Source organism: Hemitrygon akajei, chromosome 11 (assembly GCF_048418815.1).
Source record: "Hemitrygon akajei chromosome 11, sHemAka1.3, whole genome shotgun sequence".
NCBI lineage: Eukaryota > Metazoa > Chordata > Chondrichthyes > Myliobatiformes > Dasyatidae > Hemitrygon > Hemitrygon akajei.
The window spans coordinates 68330095-68350984 of NC_133134.1; the positions used below are offsets into that span (position 1 = coordinate 68330095).

The 20890-nt window shown below is 40.2% G+C and overlaps 1 protein-coding gene across 3 annotated transcripts in view; it reads right to left on the minus strand.

Annotated features, from left to right (window-relative positions):
- The window catches only part of tom1l2b (target of myb1 like 2 membrane trafficking protein b), a 149317-nt gene that overhangs the window by 27169 nt on the left and 101258 nt on the right, over nucleotides 1–20890 (minus strand). Inside the window, exon 13 of one of the 3 annotated variants that reach the window (XM_073061017.1) lies at nucleotides 11079–11144. The exons of the other annotated variants lie outside the window; for them this stretch is intronic. Coding sequence (XP_072917118.1) covers nucleotides 11079–11144 — 66 coding nt within the window. The remainder of the gene's footprint in view (nucleotides 1–11078; nucleotides 11145–20890) is intronic. 3 annotated transcript variants of the gene reach the window in all.

Below are 20890 nucleotides of genomic sequence, written 5' to 3' on the forward strand. Positions count from 1 at the left end.
TAGATACTTGCGCTCTTTTCCCCCAGGGTAAGTCAGTCTAAAATTGAAAGATGAGGGGAAAAGATTTAAAGGGGATCTGAGGGGCAAGTTCATTTCCACACAGAAGGTGGTGGGTATATGGAACAAGCTGCCAGAGGAAGTGGTAGGGTAGTACAATTACAACATTTAAATGCCATATGGACAGGTATATTGACGGAAAAGGTTTAAATGGATAAGGGCCAAACATTGTCTAGATTAGCAGCTTGGTCAGCATAGACAAGCTGGATTGAAGACTGTGCATCTCTATGAGCCTAAACGCAATAGTTTTATCTATTAAGCTCAAAGGGTCAGTTTGCTTTTTACATTCAGAGAGGGCTGATATCTGGAATCCATTGCCAAAGGAGGCGGTGAAATCAGATTTAATTGCAGTTTAAGAGGTATTTAGACACACTCGTATATAAGCAAGGCAAAGAAAGATATGGTCCTAATGCACATAAATAGGATTAATGTAGACTGGCAAATAGGACATGGCAAAAATCCCATTTCTGAGCTGTACAATTAGACCATAACACAAAGGAACAGAACTAGGCTATTCAGCCCATCAAGTCTGCTCCACCATTCCATCATGGTTAATTTACTATCCCTCTCAACCCCATTCTTCTGCCTTCTCTCCATAATCTTTCACACCCAGACTAATCAAGAAACTATCAACTTCTACTTTAAATATATTCAAAGGGTCCTCCACCGATGTCTGAGACAACGAATTCCACAGATTCACTACCACTGGCTAAAGAAATTCTTCCTCATCTCTGTTCTAATTGGACGTCCTTCTTTTCTCAGGCTGTGTCCTCAGGTCCTAGGCTCCCCCACTATAGGAAAAAAACCTCTCTACATCCACTCTATCTAGGCCTTTCAATATTCAATAGGTTTCAATGAGATCCCCCCTCATCGTTCTAAACTCCAGTGAGTACTGGTCCAAGGCCATCAAACGTTCCTCATATGTTAACCGTTTCATTCCTAGAGTCATTCTTATAGTCGTCCACTAGACCCTATACAATCCGAGCACATATTTTCTTAGATAAGTGGCCTAAAACTGCTCACAATACTCAAGTTAATACTTAAATCAACACAATACTTGAGTCAAGTTAACCCAATACAATTGTGGTGTCACCAATTCTTCAGCATTATATCCTGTTTTTTATATTCTAGTCTTCTTGAAATAAATGCTAACATTGCATTTGTCTTCCTTACTGGTGACTCAATCTGCAAGCTGACCTTTAGAAAACCCTGCACAAGGTCTCCCAATTCCCTTTCGTACCTCTGATTTTTGAGTTTTCTCCGCGCTTAGAAAATAGTCTACATCTTTATTCCTACCAAAGTGCACAACTATACACTTCCCTACATTATATTCTATCTACCACTTCTTTGCCTATTCTCCCCATCTGTCCTAAGTCCTTCTGCAGACTCTGCTTCCTCAACACTACTTGCCTCTGCACCTATCTTGTATTGTCCGCAAACATGGCCACAAAGCCATCAATTCCATCATCCAAATCATTGACATATAATGTAAAAACAATCGGTCCTAACACAGACCCCTGTGCAACACCACTAGCCACTTGCAGCCAACCAGAAAAGGCTCCCTTTATTCCCATTTCTTGCAATACCTTGGGCTTTTATCTTGTCAAGCAGTCTCATGTGCAGCATCTTCTCAAAAGCCTATTGCTTGTTATTTCCTCAAAGAATTCTAACAGATTAGTCTGACTGTTCTGCCTCTAGCCTATTTTATCAAATGCCTCCAAGTACCTTGAAACCTCATCCTTAATAATGGACTCCAACATATTTCCAACCACTGAAGTCAGTCTAACTGGCCTTCAATTTCCTTTTTAATGCCTTCCTCCCTTCTTAAAGAGTAGGGTGATATATGCAATTTTCCAGTCCTTTGGAACCACTCCAGAATCTAGTGACTCTTTAAAATGCAGACCAGACCAGGTAAGGATAATAGAGTTCCTTCCTTGAAGGATATTAGGTTTAGTGACATTACAGCAACTTTGTGGTCATTATTATTAATGACTCATTTTTGTAAATGCCAATTACTGACTGAATTTAACATGACAGCCCTCACAGTCTCTGGATTGTTAGTCCAGCCCTCTGGATTACACATATTCAGTAATTAAAGACTACACTACAATGGTGTTCTTGGTACATTATATTTGACAGAATTGGCGGAGTTGCTTTCATATACAGGATTATTTCCTTCATCACTTCTGAAAAAAGGGATTATTTGTTGCTGAACATCAGAAGCACAGAGGGGTCATCAAAACCTGTGTCATTTTGGTCTATGTGTTTTAGAGAACGAAGGTTGTTTCAGCTATTAGTGGCCCACTACATGCTGAAGAGACTTTCTAAATTAATTCAATATTATAAACTCCAGCACAATATTATAAACTGCATTACCACAGTTATCCCACATATTCATACACATCACAAGGCTCTGTTCATACAATTATTCCAATTCTATTAAATTGAATTTTATTGATTTATTGAGATACCGTGTGGAACAGGCCCTTCCGGCTTTTCGAGCCTCACCGCCCAGCAATGTTCCAATTTAATCCTAGCTTAATCACGGGACAATTTACAATGCCCAATTAACCTACCAACTGGTACGTCTTTGAGCTGTGGATGGAAACCGGAGCACCCGGAGGGAACTCATGCAGTCGTGGGGAGAATGTACAAACTCCTTATAGACAGCCGCAGGAATTGAATCCAGGCCACTGGTACTGAAATCCAATCACAAACAACAGAAAATCTGCAGGTGCTGGAAACCCAAGCATCACACACAAAATGCTGGAGGAACTCAGCAGGCCAGGCAGCATCTATGGAAAAGAGTACTGTCCATATTTTGGGCACAGACCTGTCCATCAGGACTGGAGAGAAAAAAAGATGAGGAATGAGAGTAAGAAGCTGGGGGAAGGTGAGGAAGAAGCACAAAGTGATAGATGAAACATGGAAGGAGTGTGAGGGGTGAAGTAAAGAGCTGAGAAGTTGGTGAAAGAGATAGGGCTAGAAAAGGGGGAATCTGATAGGAGATGACAGAAGGCCATGGAAGAAAAAAAAGGGGGAGGAGCACCAGAGGGAGGTGATGGGCAGGAAAGGAGATAAGGTGAGAGAGGGAAATGGGAATGGGGAATGATGAAGGGTCGGGGGGAGGGATAACTGGAAGTTCAAGAAATCGATGTTACCAGAAGTTCATCTCATCTGGGTCACTTCCAACTTGATGGTATGAATGTCGATTTCTTGAACTTGATATTGACCCTTTCCCCTTCATCATTCCCATTCCCTTTCCCTTTCTCGTCATGCCTCCTTACTTTTCTTCCTTCCATGGTCTCCTGTCTTCTCCTATCAGAATCTCCCTTCTCTAGCCCTGTATCTCTTCCACTAATCAACTTCCCAGCTCTTTACTTCACTGATCCCCACCCCTCCTGGTTTCACCTATCACCTTGTGTTTCTTCCTTCCCTCCCTCCCCCCCACTTTTTTACTCTGACTCCTTATCTTTTTTCTCCTGTCCTGATGAAGGGTCTCAGTCTGATATGTTCCGACTGTACTCTTTTTCATAGATGCTGCTTGGCTTGGTGCGTTCTTCCAGCATCTTCTGTGTGTTTGCTGATACTGTAAAGTATTGTGCTAACCATTAGACTACTGTGCTGTCCCTACTGATGAATACTTCCAGCAAAGTTCATGTTGGTCAGCCTTTAGCTTTTTACTTTTTTGTACTTCCAATACAAAACCAATAGTGGGTGCACTTTACTCTATCAGGACAGATTTAGAATGTAGAAGCAACTTCAGTTGCATTATCTCTCAGGAATCAAATTTAGGTAAACATCATTTATTGCAAAGATAACACACAATCAAAGTGCAAAGCTTGTGCCACAGCACAAGAAAGAAAATAGATTCTAGATTAATCTTTCAAGAAGGAAACAAAAAAAAGTTTAATTACATTGCTGAATTGTGATGAACACATTTTTGAACAAAGGACAGGAAAGGGGCGGGGCAAGGAAAGTTTAGAAATGGGAATGGGGAAAAGAAACCAGCAGGGTCATAGTCATACAATTTAGATTCCAAAGGGGGGGGGGGGTAAAAGGTAAATAAAAGCCTGCATTGAGAAACATGATTTTTTTCCAGCCAAATTGAGAAGATGCAATGTAAAATAAATTACAGTGCCTTGAAAAACATATTCAGCCCCCACAAAAATTTTTATACTTTACAGTCTAAATTTCTAAATCATATATTGAAGTAGAATTTTTTGAACTTACAAAACATTGTGCATCATATCAAATCAAAAGAAAAATTCCAAAGTCTGCCAACAATTTACCAAAAATTAAAAACCAAAATTGAGAAGCTGAAAAGGTATTCATCCCCTTTGCATTACAACACTAACTCTCCTTCGTTACCAAATCAGCAATTTGTTGATGTCGAAAATTGGAGGATCACCTATTTGCACTTAATTCACAGTATGGTAGATTTTCAACAGCTCAAACCAAAATGAAGACAAAAGAGCATTCAAAGCAAATCAGGGAAATGATAATAGAGAAACACAAATCTGGGCAATGGTATAAGACCATCTCAAAGGCACTGAACATACCACAGAGCTCAGTGCAGTCCATCATGAAAAAGTAGAAAAATATGAAACCACAGCTAGTCTGCCTAGGTCAGGCCGCTCATCTGAAGCCGGAGAAGAATGGCACTTGTAAAAGAGGTTACTGTGACGCTAAAAGTCACTGAGCTGCAACTGGAGATGAGGTTCATGAATCAGCAATCTAAGACCTTGCACAAAAATGGTATTTATGAAAGAGTGGCAAGAAAGAAGCCCTGACTAAAAAAAGCATATTCTTGCTTATAAAGACTTTGCAAAGTGACACTTAGAAGATACTGTAAAGGTGTGGAAGAGATCTTGTGGTTGGATGAGACTAAAATAGAACTTTTTGGTCTCAACATGAAGTGGTATGTATGCGTAAATATAATACTGTGCATTAGCCAGCAACTCCATCCCTACTGTAAAGTTTGGTGGAGATAGCATCATGCTATGGGGATGCTTTTCAGCAGCTGGGAAGGGAAATCTGGTCTGGATTGATGGGAAGAAGAATATTGCTAAATCCTAGATTAAAACCTGCTAACCTCTGCCAGAAAGCTTAAACTGGGGAGGAAATTTGTCTTTTAGTAGAACAACAACCCAAAGTACACTGCCAGAGAAACAATGCAGTAGCTTAAAATGAAGAAAATTGATCCTTGAATGGCCCAATCATTCCTTAGCCTGATTGAACACCTCTGGCAAGACCTCAAGATTGCTGTCCACTGCCTCTCCCCAAATAACCTGGCACAGCTTGAGCAATTTTACATGGAGGAGTGGGCAAACCTTGCTCCATCATGTTGTGCAAAGCGAAAAGAGACATATCCAAAAAGACTGTTGGTTATAATAGCTGCGAGAGGTGGTTCAACTTAGCACTGAGCAAAGGGAGATGAATACTTATGAACTGCTGACCTATCATTTTATTGAATTTTTAGTTTTCCATGCTTTACAATTGTCCCTGTTTTGGGGCTCTACTATGAAAAAGGAGCATGTCATTCACAAATAAAAATTCTCAATTAAATTGGTCAAAATTCCTATTTGTAATACTCATTTATGTGAACAAAGGGTTGGGGTTGAATACTTTTACAAGGCACTGTAATTTAACTATTTGCTCTAGGAATTAGAATTTATTAATTGTTAATCCTACTGTGATAAAAGGAATCTTACTGAAGTACATTCCAAAACTGCACTGTATGAGACCATAAGACCATAAAATAAAGGAGCAGAATTAGGCCATTCATCCCATCAAGTCTATTCTGTCATTCCATTATTGTTGCTGCATTATCCCTTTCAACCCCATTCTCCTGCCTTCTCCTGTAACCTTTCACACCCTGACTAATCAATAACCTATACACCTCTGCCTTAAATAAGGGGCCCAAAACTGCTCACAATACTCCAACTGAGGCCTCACCAGCACCTTATACACCCTCGGCATCACATCCTTGCTTTTAGTCCTCTTTAAATGAATGCTATCATTGCATTTCCCTTCCTCACCATGACTCAACTTGCAGGTTAACCTTCAGGAAATCCTACACAAGGACTCCCAAGTCCCTTTACACCTTGGATTTTTAAATTTTCTGTTTGTTTAGACATTAGTCTACACTTTTGTTCTTTCTACCAAAGTGCATGACCATACACTTCCCAACACCATATTCCATCTGCCACTTCTCTGCCCATTCTCCTAATCTGTCTAAGTCCCTCTGCAGCCTCCCTGCTCCCTCAACAATACATGCCCCTCCACTAATCTTTGCATCATCTGCAAACTTGGCCACAAAGCCATCAATTCTTTCATACAAATCATTAACATCTATCATGAAAAGAAGCAGTCCCAACACTGACCAGTCAACAAGAAAAGGCTCCCTTTATTCCCACTCTTTGCTACATTGCAATCAGTTACTCCAATCCTCTATCCATGCTAGAATCTTTCCTGTAATACCATGGGCTCTTGTTAAGTAGCCTCATGTGCAGCACCTTGTCAAAAGCCTTATGAAAATCCAAATACACAACATCCACCTTTTCTCCTTTGTCTATCTTGCTTGTTATATCCTCAAAGAATTCCAACAGATTTGTCAGGTAAGATTTTCCCTTATGGAATCCAGAATAAAAATCAGGTTTATTATTCATGGCATGTGCCGTGAAATTTGTTAACTTTGCTGACTTTCGCCCATTTTATCATGTGCCTCCAAGTACCATGAGACCTCATCCTTAACAATCCACTCCAACATCTTCCCAACCACTAAAGTCAGGCTAACTGGCCTATAATTTCCTTTCTTCTGTTCCTCTCTCTTCAACATTTGAAATTTCAGGTCCTCCGGAACTATGCCAGAATTTAGTGACTCTTCAAAGATCATTACCAATGCCTCCACAATCTCCCCAGCCACCTCTTTCAGAACCCTGTTATGACTTTTGGATTTACTGAGTATCCCCTCAAGATTATGTATCTCAGGATTGTAAATGGTGACATATATGTTCTTTGATAATAAATTTACCTTGTACTTTGTTGGTTCTTAAAAGCTTCCCAATCCTCTAGCTTTCCATTAACCTTTGCTATATTATATGCCCACTATTTGGCTTTTATGCTGTCTTTGATTTCCTTTGTCAGCCCTGGTTATGTCATGCTTCCTTCATCTTTGGGATGTACCTATTCTGCTCCTGGTTTATGTTTAGAGCCAGGAAATCATAGGCCAGCAAGCCTAACATCAGTAGTGCGAAAGTTATTGGAAGTTATTCTAAGGGACCAGATAAATGAATATTTGGAAAGACATGGACTGATTAAGGATAGTCAGCATGTCCCTGTGCATGGTAGGTTGTGCCTAACCAACCTTACAGAGCTTTTCGAGAAAGTTACCAGGAAAGTTGATGAAGGCAAGGTAGTGGACATACCTACATGAACTACAGCAAGGCATTTGACAAGGTCTGCATGGGAGGCTGTTCAAGAAGGTTCAGTCACTTGGCATTCCAGATGAGGTAGTACATTGGATTAGACATTGGCTTTGTGGGAGAAGCCAGACAGTGGTAGCAGATGGTTGCCTTTCTGACTAGTGGAGGCCTGTGATTAGTGGATTTCCGCAGGGATTGGTGGTGGGTCTGCTGTTATTTGTCACCTATATCAACGACCTGGATGATAATGTGGTTAACTGGATCAGCAAATTTGCAGATGAAACCAAGATTGGGAGTGTAGTGGGCACCAAGGAAGACTATTAAAGCGTGCACTGTGATCTGGACCATCTGTAAAAATGACAGAAGGAATTTAATGCAGACAAGTATGAGGTGCTTGCACTTCAATAGGACCAACCAGGGTAGGTTGTAAACAGCGAATGGTAGGGCACTGAGGCGTGCTATGATACAAAGGGATCTGGAAATACAGGTCCAGGGGCGTCACAGATGGATAGGTTCGTAAAGAAAGCTTTTGGCACATTGGCCTTTCTAAATCAAAGTACTGAGTATAGAGGATGTGATCTCATGTTGAAGTTATATACAACATTGGTGAGGCCTATTTTGCTGTATTGTGTGCAGTTTTGATCACCTACCTACAGGAAAGATGTAAATAAGATTGAAAGAGTACAGAGAAAATTTACAAGGATGTTGCTGGGATTAGAGGACCTGAGTTATAAGGAAATATTGAATAGGTTAGGACTTTGTTCCTTGGAATATAGAAGATTAAGGAGGGATTTGATATAGGTGTACAAAATTATGAGGGGTATAGATCAGGCAAATGCAAGCAGGCTTTTCCCACTGAGGTTGGGTGAAACTACAACTAGAGGTTATGGGTTAAGGATGGAAAGTAAAAAGGTTAAGGGGAACATGAGTGGAAACTTCTACACTCAGAGGGTCATGGCAGTGTGGAGCGAGCTGCAAATGTAGGTGGTTTCAAGTGAGCTTGGTTTCAATGTTTAAGAGAAGTTTGGATAGGTACAACTGCAAGAAGTTGTTTGTGAACCCTTTGCAATTACCTGGTTTTCTGCATTAAATCTTCATTTAAGTCACAATAATAGACAAACATAAGCTGTTTAAACTATTTATATATATATATATTCACACATACAATTGTACTTTTCATGTCTTTAATGAACACATTGTTTAATCATTCACAGTCCAGGCTGTAAAAAGTATGTGAACCCTTTTATTTATTAAGTGGTAGAACTTCCTTTAGCAGCAAACCGCCACCAAACATTTCCTGTGGCTGCTCAATAGTGAGGAGGAACTTTAGACCATTCCTCCATACAAAACTGTTTCAGTTTATCAATATTTCTGGGATACCTTGCATGAACAGCCCTCTTCAGGTCATAGCACAGCATCTCAACTGATTAAAGTCCAGACTCTAACTTGGCCATTCCAAAACACGTATTTTCTTGTTTTAAAACCATGCAGTTGTTCATTGTGTTTCAGATCATTGTCTTTTTGCATCATCCAACTTCTATTAAACTTCAGTTAACAGAGTGCTGCCTTGACATTCTCCTGTAAACTGTCTTGATACAATTTTGAATTCATTGTTCCCTCAACGATTGCAAGCTGTCCAGGCCCTGAGGCAGCAAAGCAACCCCAAACCATGATGCTCCTTCCACCATGCTTCACAGTTGGGATAAGGGTTTGGGGTTAGTGTGCAGTCCCATTTTCGTCCAAACATAGTGGTGTGCATTTCTGCCAAAAGGTTTAACTTTTGTTTCATCTGTCCACAAAATATTGTCCCAGAAGCATTATGGAACATCCAGGTGGTCTTTTGCAAACTTGAGACATGCAGCAATGTTTTTTCAGAGAGCAGTGGTTTTTTCTGTGGTGTCCTTCTATGAACACCATTCTTACTCAGTGTTTTTCTTTTAATGGACACATGAACAGAGACTTCAGCAAGTTCTAGAGAATTCTGCAGGTCTTTTGGTATTACCCTTGGGTACTTTTTCACCTCCTCCAACACTGCACATTGTCTCTTGGTGTAATCTTTGCAGGATGGCCACTGCGAAGGAGAGTAGTAACAATACTGAATTTCCTCCTTTTATAGACGATTTCTCTTACTCTGGACTGATGAGCACTTAGGGCTTTAGAAATGCTCTTCTAGCCTTTTCCAGCTTCATGTATTTCTACAATTCTTTTGCTAAGTTCCTCTGAAAGTTGTTTTGTTTGAGGCATGGTGCACATAAACAAATTTTTCTTGAGAAGAGCAGGCTCTGTCAGTAACCTGACTTTATGTGTCTTTTTTATAGGGCAGGGTGTCTCTGCAACCCACACCTCCAATCTCATCTCAATGATTGCAACACATGACTCCAAACAGCTTTTGTAGAAGGCATTAGATTGTGATTGTTTAAATGATGTACTCAGTATTGACAAGAAGAAGTACAATTGTTTGTGTGTTATCAGTTCAGGCGGATTGTGTTTGTCTATTATTGTGACTTAGATGAAGATCAGGCCACGTTTTATGAGTAGTTAATATAGAAAACCAGGTACAGGTGTCCCCCGCTTTACAAAAGTTCGCTTTATGGCACTTCGCTTTTACGAAAGACTTACATTAGTACCTGTTTTACAAAAGAAATCTGAAGAGGATTTTCGCTTTTACGAAAAAGGCGAAAAGCGAAAATAGCGTTCAGCGTTTGTTTATCAGCGAGCTGTTAGAGAGGCAGCGTGCACCCAGAGCAGCGTTGCAGCTACAGTCCGAGAAAAGGCAGCAGGGCCCGCTTTAAACTTACGTTGACCCCGAGAGAGACTACCATGACTGTGAAGCCTTGTGTGGGCAGGTGTCTGCGCATGCGTGTGTGTACCGATTTTTTTCCTACAAATCGGTTTTTGGCTAAATCTTTCTGATTCTGGTAAGTGAAACTACACTGTACATACATTATTTCTACGTTATATAGGCTGTGTATTTATCATATCATTCCTACTTTTACTATATGTTAGTGTTGTTTTAGGTTTTATGTGCTATTTGGTATGATTTGGTATGTTATTTTTTGGGTCTGGGAATGCTCAAAAATATTTCCCATATAAATTAATGGTAATTGCTTCTTCGCTTTACGACATTTTGGTTTACAAACGGTTTCATAGGAACGCTCTACTTTCGGATAGCGGGGGAAACCTGTAATTGCAAAGGGTTCATAAACTTTTACTTGCAACTGTACATGGATGGTAGGTGTATGGAGGGCTATGGTCCCAGTGCAGGTCCCGGTGGGTAGTTTAAATGGTTTTGGCATGGATTAGATGGGCCAAAGGGACTGTTTCTCTGTTGTTCTTTTCTATGACTCTATTACAATGACCCAAATTTCTGTACTGTATCTTCCCATACCAGTACAATCTTCAATACCATCTGACTAAAAGTAGTTTTAAACTGATACAGATTTAGATCTATATACAGTATGCTACACTGTAAAGATGGATAAACTGGTACTATTAGCTTGGTCTTTTACTGTGCAGATTCAGATTAAGAAGGTTGTGGTTAATGAAGAGAAATTATTTAGCAGGGTACAGCAAATCAATGCGGTGAAAGCTCACCAGTCCTTGTGTCATGAGCCACTTGTCTATAGGCTCGATGCCTGGATTGTCAACTCTAATGTTCAGCTGCATCAGTTACAGAACATTCCCATAGGCCCCACGGTAACAAAAATTAGAACACAGCCAAGAAAGGAAAAGACAAATTAAAAAGAAATCCACATGAGATTACTATATCTTTAAAACAATTTGTTGCATTGCTGCTAAACTTCTTTTGAATGAATAGCATTGCCCAAAGCTTAAAAAGTTAACTCCAAAATAATACAAATAATGTTCATGCACGGATTCAAAACAAAAGATAGTTGATTATAGTTTAATGTAATAACATTTTCTGTCAATTTCTAATGTTCAGTGTCCTTAAATTGGCTTACCAATTGGGATAATAAACAGGTTACATAGAACAATGAATGAATTTACAAACATATGCATGGAAACTTCTAAAATCCATTAAAATTGATGCACATTTTGACACTAAAATGAAATTACTTCAAAATGCATTTAAGTGGAATATTTTTACACTTTTATTAGCAGCAGAAAAAATGAAATTATTAACTTAGTATGTACTCAATATGTACTTGAACAGACTTAAATGGCATTTTTCTTTCTAAAAGGCATTCCATTATTCTGATATAATCCACTGTCAAAGGCTTCCTTCTGAAAGTAGAAATGCTGGTACTCAGTCTCTAAGAGAAAATAACTGCAAAACTCAGTGGCACACTGATAAAGCTGGTACTAAAAGTGCACCACAGATCTCAGTTCATCCGTAATGTTATCAGGTCATATTTCAATACATCAACATTTCTGCATCCCTATTCAGTCTGTTAACTTATTTGAAGATGATTGCACACTGAACAAAATTCAATTCATTTCTCAAATTACTAATATTCACATCCCCTGTTACTTAGTAGGTAAGTACATCTTATGCTAATCAAGCAAATTTTCTACAAGCCTGTAATTCAACGGGCAAAGCAATTTTAACACTATAATGATGTCAAGTGTCCAGTGTGGTCCTGGGTTTTATGGGCTGAAAAAGGTGAAGGAAGTTAGGTGTTGTTCTGTTCAACTGTAAACACAAATGCAAGTACAATCCTGGGCTTTTCTGGGCTGACCTCCCCTCCACAAATCATTAGCCTGTCTGTGCTCAGTCTACATAATGAGAAAATTGCTACTTGAGTAAGAGAAGGCACACTACCCAAGCCAGCAACATTTGAAGTATTTAGGATCAATTGTGTGTGGGCAAAGGAAGAAAAAAAAAGGTCAATATGTCCCTGCAAACTAGAAAAAAATAATGATAGATTGTTGAATAACAATATTCACTTCAAAACATAATAAAGCATGTTTTACAGCTTCAGTAGAATTCAATGAAAAAGTAACTAATGGACATTGCAAACACACTGAACAACCTCATAGTTGTTCCTGACAAAGGGTCTCGGCCGAAACATCGTCAGTGCATTTTCCTGTAGATGCTGCCTGGCCTGCTGCATTCCACCAGCATTTTGTGTGTAAACCTCTTAGTTCAGGTAGTTATGTTAATACTGCAAACCAGATTTTGGTGCTTTCTTCTAATATACTCCATTGCCTCTCTAATCAAATTCCAAACATTACTCATAAAAGAAAAAAAAATTGTGTATCAGTATAATTGTACTCATTGAATAGAAAGTGAATCAGACTTCTCCCATTAGCTCAAAATTGTAATTATAGCATTATCATTAAGATCACTTTGAAATATCTGTCAGCCAATTCAAAGTGAAGTTAAAATAGCCTCAAATTCCAAACTGCATTAAACTGTCCACCAAACTTGGGTGCATTCTCCCTGGAAGGGTCTACTACCATAATGTATTTCTAAAGACACTGGGATCGCCTCAGTATCTTTGGCCTCTACCTGTCAAAAGTATTCTCTTTGCCTCATCCATCTGCCCACTCACTATCTGCAACTTCTGATGATGGATCTTCAACTTGAATTGTCAATTGTTTTCTTTTGCACAGATACCGCCATAGCTACTGTATGGTTCCAGCATTTTCTGCTTTAACTTACAAAGAAGTCAATAATAAATATTGTAACAATCAGAAAGAGATGAAAATGTCTAAAAAGTGTTGGATTTGACTTTAATTTTAATTGTAATTTTCTTTGTAGATTAATAATTATCTGCTTGTATTTTAAGTAGCATTTATATGTATAACAGTTTAATTTGCCTTTAGTGGCTATACAAAGTATAATTCTGAAAGCTTCTCTGTACTTTCTTCTCATTGGCAATTTTACTGCAGTATTAAATAAGTATTTTCTAATTGGTTGTTTTTTATCTACAGATTTGAATGGAATTTCTCTTATATCTGGATATAAAATCAGCTGGTTTATGCTAGGTGCTATCTTTGGCTTCTCTCTTCTTCAAATTGCTGTTACTGCTCTTTTCCATTCCCTTTGTTCTATCAATTCTTAATAAAACGATTGTGAAGCAACAGGTTTTATGCCTCCTTCCAAACTTCTAAAAGAAATCTGGACTTAAACACCAGAAGCCAACAATTGGTGTAGTCAGCAAAGACATTGCTAAGTTCTGAATTTGTTACACTCCAAGTCAAAAAGTGGAGTTTGTAGCATACAACAAAAAGAGTAAGAACTTTTTCCTATGTTCCTCCATCGTCTGAGAGAAAAACTTGTTGTGATTTTAAACATTGGATAAAAGTCAAGATTGAGGACTGCAGCATAGCTAATTTTAAAAAACAGATCTGTAAAAGAGTAATACAAACTGCTAGATCATCAAAATTTAAATTCGCACAAGCAGTGGAGGATGGATAAAAATAACTAAATGCATGCAACCCAGTGGAGTGTTTGAAGAAACTTAAATACATGAAAACTAACACAGCATAGAATTAAATTAAAAAAAGAATTAAATTTGGGTTGCAAAACAACCTGTTAAAATTTCAGCTGCAAACTATTAAAATTTCGAGATCACAGTAGTAAAAAGTACGTATGAATTAAGATTGAATGTAAACAATGACTAAGGTCATGAAACCTACTAAACACTCTTACCTAATTGAAACATTTAAGTTTGATAAGATTATTGAAAAAGTCTGGACTAAGTATACCATCAATATTCAATGTGATGATATTGCTCCAAGATGATATTGTGAAGGTATGGGATAGGAATCAGAAAATGGATGCCACTGATTCAGAGGCATCAGTGACCTGTATGGTCAGTTTAATCGAATGTGAGAACGATTGAAAGAGTTAACTGGATGAGTAAAGTCTTTTAATAACCAAAGGAAATGCAAAATTTGGGATAAACTACAAAAATAAGCATAATAGAAACAGCAAAAAGTCTAAAGAGAAAATCTTTGCATTAATGGAAGTGTGAAAGAACAACACAGTAATTCAATCAATATGCATTGTAAGGAGTTTGAAGGTAAACTGAGGCAATGTTAGAAAGTGCAGCTGTGACTTCAAATGGGCAGTCCTGCTAGTGATGCTTCCAGTGATGCTGCTAGGATGCTACTGCTTGGGAGACAGATAAGCCAATAACAGTCAAGAGTCAGATATTAGAGACTACCCCAGTGGCTGTCCCACTTAATAATAAGTACTCCTGTGAGTACTGCTGGGGGGAGGGACATTCATGGGGGAAACAACAGTGACCATGCCTCTGGCACAGAGTCTGGCCCTGTGGCTCATAGGGGTAGGGAAAGGAAGAGGAAGGCAGGAGTGATAAGGGACTCCACAGCTAGGGGGTCAGACAGGCGATTCTGTAGATGCAGGAAAGAAACAGGGATGGTAGTTTGCCTCTCAGGTCCTAGGGTCCAAGACGTTTCTGATCATGTCCACGATATCCTGAAGTAGGAAGGTGAACAGCCAGAGGTCATGGTACATATTGGTACCAACAACATAGGTAGGAAAAGGGAGGAGGTCCTGAAAACAGACTACAGGGAGTTACGAAGTTGAGAAGCAGGACCTCAAAGGTAGTAATCTTGGGGATTATTGTGACAGTGAATATAGGAATAGAGTGAGGTGGAGGATAAATGTGTGGCTGAGAGATTGGAGCAGGGGCAGGGATTCAGATTTCTGGATCATTGGGGCCTCTTTTAGGGCAGGAGTGACCTGTAGAAAAAGGATGGGTTGCACTTGAATCTGAGGGGGACCAATATCCTAACAGGGAGGTTTGCAAAGGCTATTAGGGAGAGTTTAGACTAGAATTGCTGGGGTGGGTGGGAACCTAACTGGAGGAAGGGGTGGTTGGTTCACAAATTGAGAAAGCTTGTAGACAATGTGAGAGAGGGGATAGGCAGGTGATAGAGAAGGGATATGCTTAGACTGATGGTTTCAGATGTGTCTATTTTAATGCAAGGAATATCATGAACAAAGCAAATGAACTTAGAGCGTGAATCAGTACTTGGAACTATGCTTCAGTATTCACTATGGAAAAGGACCTTAGTAATTTAGTGATGACTTGAAGCAGACTGAAAAGCTTGAGCATGTAGATATTAAGAAAGAGGATGTGCTGGAGATTTTGGAAAGCATCAAGTTGGATAATTGGCCGGGACCAGACGTAATGTACCCCAGGCAACTGTGGGAGGCAAGGGAGGAGATTGCTGAGCCTCTGGCGATGATCTTTGCATCATCACTGGGGATGGGAGAGGTTCCGGATGTTGTTCCTTTATTCAAGAAAGGGAGTAGAGATCGCCCAGGAAATTATAGACCAATGAGTTTTACTTCAGTGGTTGATAAGTTGATGGAGAAGATTCTGAGAGGTAGGATTTATGAACATTTGGAGAGGCATAATATGATTAGGAATAGTCAGCTTGGCTTTGTCAAAGGTAGGTTGTACCTTACGAGCCTGATTGATTTTTTTGAGGATGTGACTAAACACACTGATGAAGGTAGAGAGTAGATGTAGTGTATTTGTTTCTTAGCAAGGCATTTGACAAGGTACCCCATGCAACGCTAGTTAAAAAAGTAAGGAGGCATGGGATCCAAGGAGACCTTGCTTTGTGGATCCAGAATTGGCTTGCTCACAGATGGCAAAGAATGGTTGCAGATGGGTCATATTCTGCATGGAGGCCGGTCACCAGTGGAGTGCCTTTAGGGATCTGTCTGAGACCTCTTCTCATTGTGATATTTATAAATGACCTGGATGAGGAAGTGGTGGGATGGGTTAGTAAATTTGCTGATGACACAAAGGTTGGGGGCATTGTGGATAGTGTGGAGGGCTGTCAAGAGGTTACAGTGGGACATTGATAGGATGCAAAACTGGGCTAAGAGACGAGACAGATGGAGTTCAACCCAGATAAGTGTAAGGTGGTTCATTTTGGTAGGTCAAATATGATGGCAGAATATAGTATTAATAGTAAGACTCTTGGCAGCATGGAGGATCAGAGGGATCTTGGGGGTGTCCGTAGGACACTTAAAGCTGCTACGCAGGTTGACTGTATGGTTAAGAAGGCATACAGTGCATTGGCCTTCATCAACCGTGGGACTGAGTTTAAGCTCTGTGGTGATATAGTTCTGATTAACCTTTTTATATATATTGTAAAATTGGCTTGGAGTTGGGTAGTGGGAGGGTGGGGTGGTAACTAACTTTATACGATTCTACTATGGATGCTTTGCTTAATTGTTATGAATTGTACTTTGATATATTTGTTTTGCACTGCATAAACCTTTTTTAAAACTCATGAAGAATTAATTAAAAAAAGGAGCAACACACCTATCTAGATGGAGTGAGCTCATGGCACTAGCAAAAAGGACACGTGAGTCAAGGGGAACGTGCAATGACTGCAAGAAGCTAGCTAAAAAGAAAACAAGGAAAAACGGGGCTAAATTAACACAACAAAGATGGTGATGATTGGATTGAATTACAGCATTTGATAGTAGCATTGAAAACTGGATAATTTAAGCCTCACCCACACTAGACTGGATAAATCCGTAACTGAAGCTTTTTCTCTTTGTTTTGACCCTCCGTCCACACTGAAATGGCATTTTCCTCCCCTGAAAACTGAGTTTTTCTAAAACGCTCTCCAGAGTGTGTAAATCTGAAAATGCCGGCTGGGCAGTGTAGTATACGGGGTAACCAGAGCTTTTTAAAAACGCTGTCATGATGTGCCGGAACAGATGGTGGTGGCAGTGTGGCAGCTGCAATTACCAACCACACCATCAACTGGGCATATTAAAGTGTCCTGTAGCCAACCATCCTCTTGATAATCTGGTAAACGACTGAGCTGTTGCATTACACCAGCCTAAGTAGATGGGGCTGGATAATTGGATTGTGCCATTCTGCTACAGCCAGAGGGGTGTTCTCTGAAGTTGCTTCATTTATGTCGCTTTTTTAAAGGAGAGGAATGTTTTTCCTCCCCTGCAATTTACTATGGACTGGCCAGCATCGAATATAAACCCGCAGTCAGGAGATGAGTGGTGTCACTTGGTCTGATGGTCTCTTGGTCTCTTTGTTATTGTAACCAAGTTTTGTTCTGTTTAGCTGATTCAAGTTTGGACTCTAGAACAGTTCTGTTGAATTTGTAAACATTTTGGGTAATAAAACCCCTATTATTTTTCACTTTTACCTGCTCTCCCAGTTTTATGCTTACCCTGGTCCTTCACACATTGTTTTATTGAACTAAGAGGAGGAAAACAGAAATAGTATACCGTTTCTTCTTCACTTGCTTTCTGTAGCTGTGTCTTGCGCACATGTCCAGTAGGAGGAGATTCACCCAAATACCCATTTTAATGTGGACAGAGGTATTTTCAGAAACGCCTGGTGTGGACGCCTATCATTTTCTCGTAACACTGGCATTTTCAAAATTCACCGGCTCAGTGTGGATGTAGCCTTACATTGAAAGAGTGGAGTTACATTGTGATGCTAACGGTGTTAATGATGAAAATAAAGCCAGTGCCTTGCTCAGTGCTATGGGAGCAAAAACATATGGGCTGCTACGGAGCGTTTTAACCCCTAAAAAGCCAGCCGACAAAATGTTCAAGCAAATAGCAATTACTCTCCAACAGCACTTAAACCCCAAACAACTGGTCATTGCTGAAAGATTTAGATTTCACAAACGGAATCAGAGCAAAAATGAAAGCATTTCTGAATATTGTGCTGAATTGCGCAAATTATCAGAACATTGTCAATTTGGAGCTTGTCTATCAGATGCATTGATGACAATGGCATGCACTGTGAAACCACACAGAAGGAGCTCCTGTGTGAAAAAGACCTTACATTAGAGAAGGCGCTGAACATTGCAATATCATTGGAAACAGCAGCATGGGGTGCTTCAGAGATACAACAAAAATCTCTGGAATATGCTACAAATAAAATGTCACTGAACAGAAATGAAGGAAAGAAATGTTACCGTTGTGGGAACATGTCACATGACCCTGATGACTGTTGGTTTAATGACAAAGAATGCAGAAACTGTGGAAAACAGGGCCACATTGGCAGAGTATGCAAAGCTAGTAAACAGCAGAAAAAGGACAAAATACAGAGAAACAAGAAACCCCAGAAAGGAAACTACAACAATGTACACAGAATGAAAGAAAGCAGTTCTGAAGAAAACGACTCAGACAAAAGTGAATTATCCTGTCTGCAACTTCACAGTGTGAAAGAGACAGATGATAGAAGAGTAATATGGATCACTCCACAAGTGGCAGGCGTGAGACTGAAAATGGAGTTGGACACAGGCTCAGCTTTAACAGTGATCTCTGTACACGACTATAAACGTTTCAATTTTAGTTCTGAAACAAACTAAACTACTGCTAAAGACTTACACAGGACAGAGTGCATCCCAAAGGTAAAATTAAAGTGACAGTGACCTACAGAGACAAAACACAGCAGCTGAACCTCTATGTACTGAAAAATGGAGGACTACTGTTGCTGGGCCGTGAATGGCTCAGGAAAATCCAGTTGGATTGGTACACAATCAAGGCACTAGATGTGTCAGCAAAGGAGAGCAGCAAGGCTACATCTGAGAGACTGTCACAAATACTTGCTGACTCTGAGGAAGTGTTCATAAAAGGAATAGGAACACTTCAGGGCATGAAGGCAAAGACTGAGATTGAGGAAAGCGCATGTCCAATATTTCACAAAGCCAGACCAGTGCCATATGCAATCCATTCTACAGTAGAAGCTGAGCTGAAAAATCTGGAGCAGCCTGGGGTCCTGTCAAAGGTGGATTGGAGTGAATGGGCTACACCTATTGTTCTAGTGATGAAGAAAACCTCCAGCACAAAACCAGGAAAACCAAGCAAGGTGTGCATATGTGGAGACTTTAAAATGACTGTTAACCCAACTCTCCACACAGTACAGTATCCTCTACCTCGTATTGAGGACATCTTTGCTTCCCTGTCAGCAGGGGAACATTTCACAAAAATCAATTTGGCCCAGGCTTATCTCCAAATGGAAATCAATGATGCATCCAAGAAATACCTGACAATAAATACACACAAAGGACTTTACCAGTACAACAGGTTGGTGTTTGGGATAGCATCAGCTCCCGCAATCTGGCAAAGGGCAATGGACCAGGTCCTGCAGGGGATTCCAGGGACTCAGTGTTACCTGGATGACATCATTGTCACCAGCAAAGATGACGACGAACATTTTTCTAACCTTGACCAAGTGCTCACTAGGTTACGAGAACATGGGCTCATAGCTAATGGACAGAAATGTCAGCTTTTTGAAAAGGAAATCTCATACTGTGGGCATGTGATCAACAAGGATGGCTTACACATGTCTCAAGACAAGACAGAAGCAGTGCTTAAGGCACCACCACCTGAAAATGTGTTTCAGCTGAGAGCATATCTTGGACTAGTGAACTATTACCACAAGTTATTGCCTAACCTATCCACAGTCCTACACCCACTAAATGCACTATTACAGACAGGGACACAATGAAAGTGGGCTGAGAGCTGTGAGAAAGTGTTTCAAGAAACTAAAAGACTCATAACTTCAGAAGGGGTGCTCGCGCACTTTGACCCCTCCTTACCAATCCGACTGGCTTGTGATGCCTCACCCCATGGGATAGGAGCTGTGTTATCGCACAAGTTTCCTGATGGCTCAGAAAGACCAATGGCCTTTGCCTCAAGTAACTGACAGAGAGGCCCTAAGCCTCTTGTAGGGAGTCAGGAAATTCAGTCATTACCTGTATGGTCAAAATTTTACCCTGTTGACTGACAATCAGCCTCTCATGTCAATCTTCAACCCAAGGAAAGGTGTTCCAGTGATGACAGCACAAAGGCTGCAGCGATGGTCTTTTTTCTTAGGTCACAGGTATGACATTAAACACAAGGGGACCAAGCAACATGACAATGCAGATGGTTTGTCACGTTTACCACTGCCGACTTCAGAGATAACTACACAAATGGATTTAGAAGAGGTCTTTCACACAGTAGTTAAACAATTACCAGTAACAAACAGCCTCATTGAAAGAGAAACACGCAATGACCCTATGTTGTCAAAAGTGTATGACATCATGGTACAGGGATGGCCAGCGTGTGATAACACACAGTTTCCAGCCTTCTCAGAGAGGAAGGAGCAGTTATCAGTGTGTCGGGGAACACTAATGTGTGGTTCACAAGTTGTGATTCCTCCCAAGCTATGCACCAGAGTGCTGGAGGAACTGCATAAGGGGCATCTGGGTACTGTGAAGATGAAAAGTCTTGCCCGTGCCTACGTGTGGTGGCCAGGAATCAATAAACAGATTGAGGACTTGACCAAGAACTGCTCTGGATGTCAAAAGATCCAGAACACACCACCACAAGCCCCTCTCCATCCATGGGAGTGGCCCTCATCACCATGGCAACGAGTGCACATCAACTGCGCTGGATCATTCAAGGACTCTATCTT